This window comes from Oncorhynchus masou, chromosome 28 (genome assembly GCF_036934945.1).
Source record: "Oncorhynchus masou masou isolate Uvic2021 chromosome 28, UVic_Omas_1.1, whole genome shotgun sequence".
NCBI lineage: Eukaryota > Metazoa > Chordata > Actinopteri > Salmoniformes > Salmonidae > Oncorhynchus > Oncorhynchus masou.
The window spans coordinates 49,189,104-49,195,103 of record NC_088239.1 but is presented as its reverse complement, the minus strand read 5'-3'; the positions used below and the strand labels follow the sequence as shown (position 1 = coordinate 49,195,103).

The 6,000-nt window shown below is 40.6% G+C and overlaps 1 protein-coding gene across 1 annotated transcript; it reads left to right on the top strand.

The window, feature by feature from the left end:
- Positions 1-3,177: 3,177 nt before the first annotated feature.
- Positions 3,178-5,883, top strand: eri1 (exoribonuclease 1). The gene is made up of 7 exons (XM_064942377.1): positions 3,178-3,587; positions 3,708-3,880; positions 4,036-4,258; positions 4,405-4,488; positions 4,612-4,721; positions 4,833-4,947; positions 5,056-5,883. The coding sequence occupies exons 1-7, from the start codon at positions 3,510-3,512 to the stop codon at positions 5,296-5,298; spliced, it is 1,026 nt and encodes a 341-aa protein (XP_064798449.1). The 5' UTR covers positions 3,178-3,509; the 3' UTR covers positions 5,299-5,883.
- The last annotated feature ends 117 nt before the right edge of the window (positions 5,884-6,000 follow it).

The window sequence follows — 6,000 nt, the reverse complement described above, 5'->3', positions numbered from 1 at the left end:
GCTTTAATTTTGTATACATTTGCAAACATAAAAAAACTGTTTTTGCTTTGTCATTATGGGGTGTTGTGTGTGTACATTGAGGAGGAAAAAAACTATTTAATCAATTTTAGAATAAGGCTGTAATGTAACAAAATGTGGGAAAAATCAAGGGGTCTGAATACTTTCCGAATACACTGTACAGTACCAGTCAAACGTTTGGACACACCTACTCATTCAAGGGTTTATTTTTTATTTTTTTTACTATTTTCTACATTGTAGAATAACAGTGAAGACATCAAAACAATGAAATAACACATGGAATCATGTAGTAACCAAAAAAGTGTTGAACAATCTAAATATATTTTATATTTGAGATTCTTCAAATAGCCACCCTTTGTCCTTTGCCTTTCTCTCAACCAGCTTCATGAGGTAGTCACTTGGAATGCATTTCAATTAACAGGTGTTCCTTGTTAAAAGTTCATTTTTAATGCGTTTGAGCCAATCAGTTGTGTTGTGACAAGGTTAGGGTGGTATACAGAAGATAGCCCTATATGGTAAAATATAAAAAAGTACATATTATGACAATTTTATTTTATTTTTTATTTCACCTTTATTTAACCAGGTAGGCTAGTTGAGAACAAGTTCTCATTTGCAACTGCGACCTGGCCAAGATAAAGCATAGCAGTGTGAACAGACAACACAGAGTTACACATGGAGTAAACAATAAACAAGTCAATAACACAGTAGAAAAAAAAGAGAGTCTATATACATTGTGTGCAAAAGGCATGAGGAGGTAGGCAAATAATTACAATTTTGCAGATTAACACTGGAGTGATAAATGATCAGATGGTCATGTACAGGTAGAGATATTGGTGTGCAAAATAGCAGAAAAGTAAATAAATAAAAACAGTATGGGGATGAGGTAGGTAAAATTGGGTGGGCTATTTACCGATAAGACTATGTACAGCTGCAGCAATCGGTTAAGCTGCTCAGATAGCAGATGTTTGAAGTTGGTGAGGGAGATAAAAGTCTCCAACTTCAGCGATTTTTGCAATTCGTTCCAGTCACAGGCAGCAGAGAACTGGAACAAAAGGCGGTCAAATGAGGTGTTGGCTTTAGGGATGATCAGTGAGATACACCTGCTGGAGCGCGTGCTACGGGTGGGTGTTGTTGATGACCTGGAACCAGTGGGTCTGGCGACGAATATGTAGCGAGGGCCAGTCGACTAGAGCATACAGGTCGCAGTGGTGGGTGGTATAAGGTGCTTTAGTGACAAAACGGATAGCACTGTGATAAACTGCATCCAGTTTGCTGAGTAGTGTTGGGAGCTATTTTGTAGATGACGTCAGGGTTAGCAGAGTGTGCTAAAGCAGTGAGTAAAACAAACTTAGGGAGGAGGCTTCTGATGTTGACATGCATGAAACCAAGGCTTTTTCGATCACAGAAGACAACAAATGAGGGTACCTGGAGACATGCAGTGCCTGGATTTACCTCCACATCACCCGCGGAACAGAGGAGGAGTAGTATGAGGGTGCGGCTAAAGGCTATCAAAACTGGTCGCCTAGAGCGTTGGGGACAAAGAATAAAAGGAGCAGATTTCTGGGCATGGTAGAATATATTCAGGGCATAATGCGCAGACAGGGGTATGGTGGGGTGCGGGTACAGTGGAGGTAAGCCCAGGCACTGGGTGATGATGAGAGAGGTTGTAAGAATGAGTAGTTGCAAGAATGAGAGTTGCTGTGAGTAGTTGTGAGTAGTTGTGTCCAAACCTTTGACTACTACTGTATGTGGAACAAAGCCTTACAATTATGTTTAGTCATCCCACTGTTAAATTAACTTTCCATGCACGGAGTAAGCACCAGTATTTCTGCATGAGTTGTGCTGTGACCACCAATGTACTGTAGCTTCACCATTATTGTATACTGAAGGACAATATCAACTTAACATACAACAATTTCAGATTTTACTGAGTTCCAGTTAATTTAAGGAAATCAGTCAATTAAAGTAAACTCATTAAACCCTAATCTATGGATTTCACATGACTGGGAATACAGATATGCATTTGTTGGTCACAGATACCAACAAAAAAAGAGGTAGGGGTGTGGATCAGAAAACCAGTCAATATCTGGTGTGACCACCATTTGCCTCATGCATTGCCACACATTTCCATCGCATGGAGTTGATCAGGCTGTTGATTGTGGGCTATGGAATGTTGTCCCACTCCTCTTCAATTGCTGTGCGAAATTACTGGATATTGGCAGGAACTGGAACATGCTGTCGTACACACTGACCCAGAGCATCCCAAACATGCTCAATGGATGACATGTCTGGTGAGTATGCAGGCCATGGAAGAACTCTGGTATTTTCAGCTTCCAGAAAATGTGTACAGAACCTTCTGACAACCTTCTGGCTGTGCATTATCATGCTGAAACATGAGTTGATGACAGCAGATGAATGACACGACAATGGGTCTCAGGATCTTGTCACGGTATCTCAGTGCATTCAAATGGTCATCGGTAAAATTAAATTATGTTCATTGTCTAGTTTATGCCTGCCCATAGCATAATCCCACAACCACACATGGGGCACTTTGTTCACAACGTTGACATAAGAAAATCTCTGGCTCACACAATGCCATACATGTGGTCTACGGTTGTGAGGCTGGTTGGACGTACTGCTAAATTCTCTAAAATTATGTTGGGTATGGTATGGTAGAGAAATGAACATTCAATTTTCTGGAAACAGCTCTGGTGGACATTCCTGCAGTCAGCATGCAAATTGCTCACCCCTCAAAACTTGAGACATTGTGTTGTGTGACAAAACAGCACATTTTAGAGCTGCACCTGTGTAACGATCATCCTGTCAGCTTCTTGATATGCCACACCTGTCAGGTGGATGGATTATCTCGGCAAAGAGATGTAAACAAATTTGTTTACAACATTTGAGAGAAATAAGCTTTTTGTGCTTGTGGAAAATGTCTAGGATATTTTATTTCAGCTCATTAAATATGGGACCAACACTTTATATTTTGCGTTTATATTTTTGTTTCGTAAATTAGATTGATTGCTTGTTACTTTCTAGTCCCTCCTTGTTTAGATTCAACTAAAAAGAGGAGCCTGGGAGTCGATTTACTGATGTAATAGTCTTCCCTGTCATTAGGTGTCGCTAATGTATTTTAGACTACAAGTTTAACCGGAACTGCAACCGGAGATTACGTTTGATTGTTTATATTTTCCCACAATTTTATATGTATATGTAAAATGTGTATTGTCTGAATAAGGTTGTAAAGATATGAATAAAGGGAAGTGTCTAATATCGTGTAACGTTAACCTTGTTCCGCGACAAACTTCGGATAAATATTTTTTTTAATCGCTGACCACGGACACGCGGGAAGAACGCGCGGAAACAGAGGACATGCCAGAAGGATTGTTTGCTACAAGAGACCAGTTAGCTAGCAAGTAGCACGCAAACATTTTATTTCCAGTCAACATACTTGGATTAGTTGGTTGAGACAATCCTATCCCTCAATAATGGAAGAATACAAGGAGAATATTCAAGACAAGGGTGACAATGTGAAATTGTCTTCTAATCCCGAGGAAGATGACAAGGTAAGTAATTTACTGTAGAGCTAACGCTAACTCTGCTACAGTAGGAATAACAGTCAGGTGATGTTTTAAACGAGTTTCCTACTTGTGAGACTAACGTTATATTCCTTTCTCTATTTCAAGTCTTGCAACAAGGTGTGTAGTAACATTGGCGAACCTGTCCCTCAAGTATCTTCTACTCGTGGCGAGTTCAGTGATCCTGTTTACAAGGAGATTGCTCTTGCAAATGGACATATCAACCGCATGAACAAGGATGAGCTTCGGTCTAAACTGGCAGAGTGTAAGCTTGACACAAGGTATGTAGGAACAGTTGTTTCAGCAGGAGATGGCTACAAACGTAATCCATTGGAGATCAGGATTTCTACGTTAGGAAATCCCAGAGCTGCTTGACATGTCACTGGAAAAAGATCTGTATCACTGAACATGTGGGTGTCTCTCTCACTGTGTGTAGAGGTGTGAAGGATGTGATGAAGAAGCGGTTGAAGAACTACTACAAGAAGCAGAAGCTGTCTTTGATGCAGTCTGTGACAGAGGGTGGACCAACTGATGCCTACTACGACTTTATCTGTGTGGTGGACTTTGAGGCAACGTGTGAACAGGACAACCCCCTTGACTTCACGCATGAAATCATTGAGTTTCCAATGGTCCTGTTCAACACCCACACTTTAGACATTGTAAGTGAGGAGGGGACATTGTTAGAATCAATGCATTGTAAGGCTTGCGTGTACTATCAGATGTATGGCCCTTTTGAGTTCATTAGTGGTTGATGCAAATAATACAAATGTTTTGTTATCATGAATGACACTTGACTTCATTGTAGGAGGACAGCTTTCAGGAATATGTCAGGCCAGAAGTCAACACACAGCTGTCAGAGTTCTGCATAAAGTTGACAGGGATAACACAGGTGAGACACCAGACAGATTGTTGTCTAAACCAATTTTGAAGGACTAGAATACTATGATCCACAATACTTCACACATTGTACTGTTAATATAAGAGTTTTCTAACTGTTTTTTTTTTGGGCCAGAAAATGGTGGATGAAGCAGACACGTTCCCCGATGTTCTTAAGCGGGTGGTGCTTTGGCTTCAGGAGAAAGAGCTTGGCACAAAATACAAATATGCCATTCTTACGGATGGGTACGTACGTGTTGTCAGAGGGCACTAACACTGCTTTTATGTATTAATGATAACTAGCGAGATATTAGGTGTTCTCATTAGTACAACTATGTGCTTTTGTTATTTCCACAGATCTTGGGACATGAGCAAGTTCATGAACACCCAGTGCCGTTTAAGTCGGCTCAGATATCCACAGTTTGCAAAGAAGTGGATCAACATCAAAAAATTCTACGGAAACTTCTATAAGGTTGTGATAATGAAATTATCAGAAATGTCTCTACATTTAGAGGGATATGTTAGACACGATCTGTTGAGTAGAACAATAGAACTAGAATCCTCACTTTCTTTTTCACAGGTCCCTCGTACCCAGACCAAGCTGAGCAGCATGCTAGAGAAGCTGGGACTTCAATACGAGGGCCGCCCTCACTCTGGCCTGGATGACTCGCGCAACATTGCTCGCATTGCGCTGCGCATGCTGCAGGATGGCTGCCAACTGCGCATCAACGAGCGCATGCATGAAGGACAGCTGCGGACTGTGCCCAGCTCTGCCCCTGTGGAAGGAGCCCCACCCCCACATAATCCTCGCAGCAGAGTCTAGCCCCCCACCTCCACTTCAGCTCCACATCCCCTGGCTCTGACTTCCACATTGGGGCCTTCAAGCAGGCATCCCATGTCTGTTTTACTCCCATGACTTGAAAATAATTCATTGCATTTTTCCCACTCAATCTGAGTCTACTTTTTGTCCCAAATTGTGGGACTCTTTTTTTAATAGTTTTTAAATTTTATTAGTAGTGCCACTTACCACAATAAAAATGTTGTTTCTGCCTTTTGACAACTTCTGTAGATTTCCACAGTAGCACTCAGACATGGTTTGCTACAAGTTTCTTTAAAGAATAATTGTTATTTCGCTGGGCTTTTGTCTTTCATGTTGTCTGAAAACAAAACAACCTTGCTGACCCTCAAATGTACTTAACTGTCTGTTAGAGGCCTGGCTTCAGTTTTTTATTTTTTATTTTACAGCGCATGCCTGTGTACTTATTGAACTTGAGTCCACTAAAACAGGTTCAAGAAAATTGAGGATATGTTTGGTGTAAGCAATGCACAAACTCGTGGGCTAATAATGTATGAGCTATTGTCTTAAACCATTTCTAGTTTAATACTAATAAATATTTCCTTCGTTTTAGCCTGCTTTCTTTACTTTCTGGGGGGCAGTATATTTTAAATGGCTTTTGTGGGAAAAATATCCAATTGTCATACTTGAATAAAAGTAAATACCTTTTAATAGAAAATGACAAGTGAA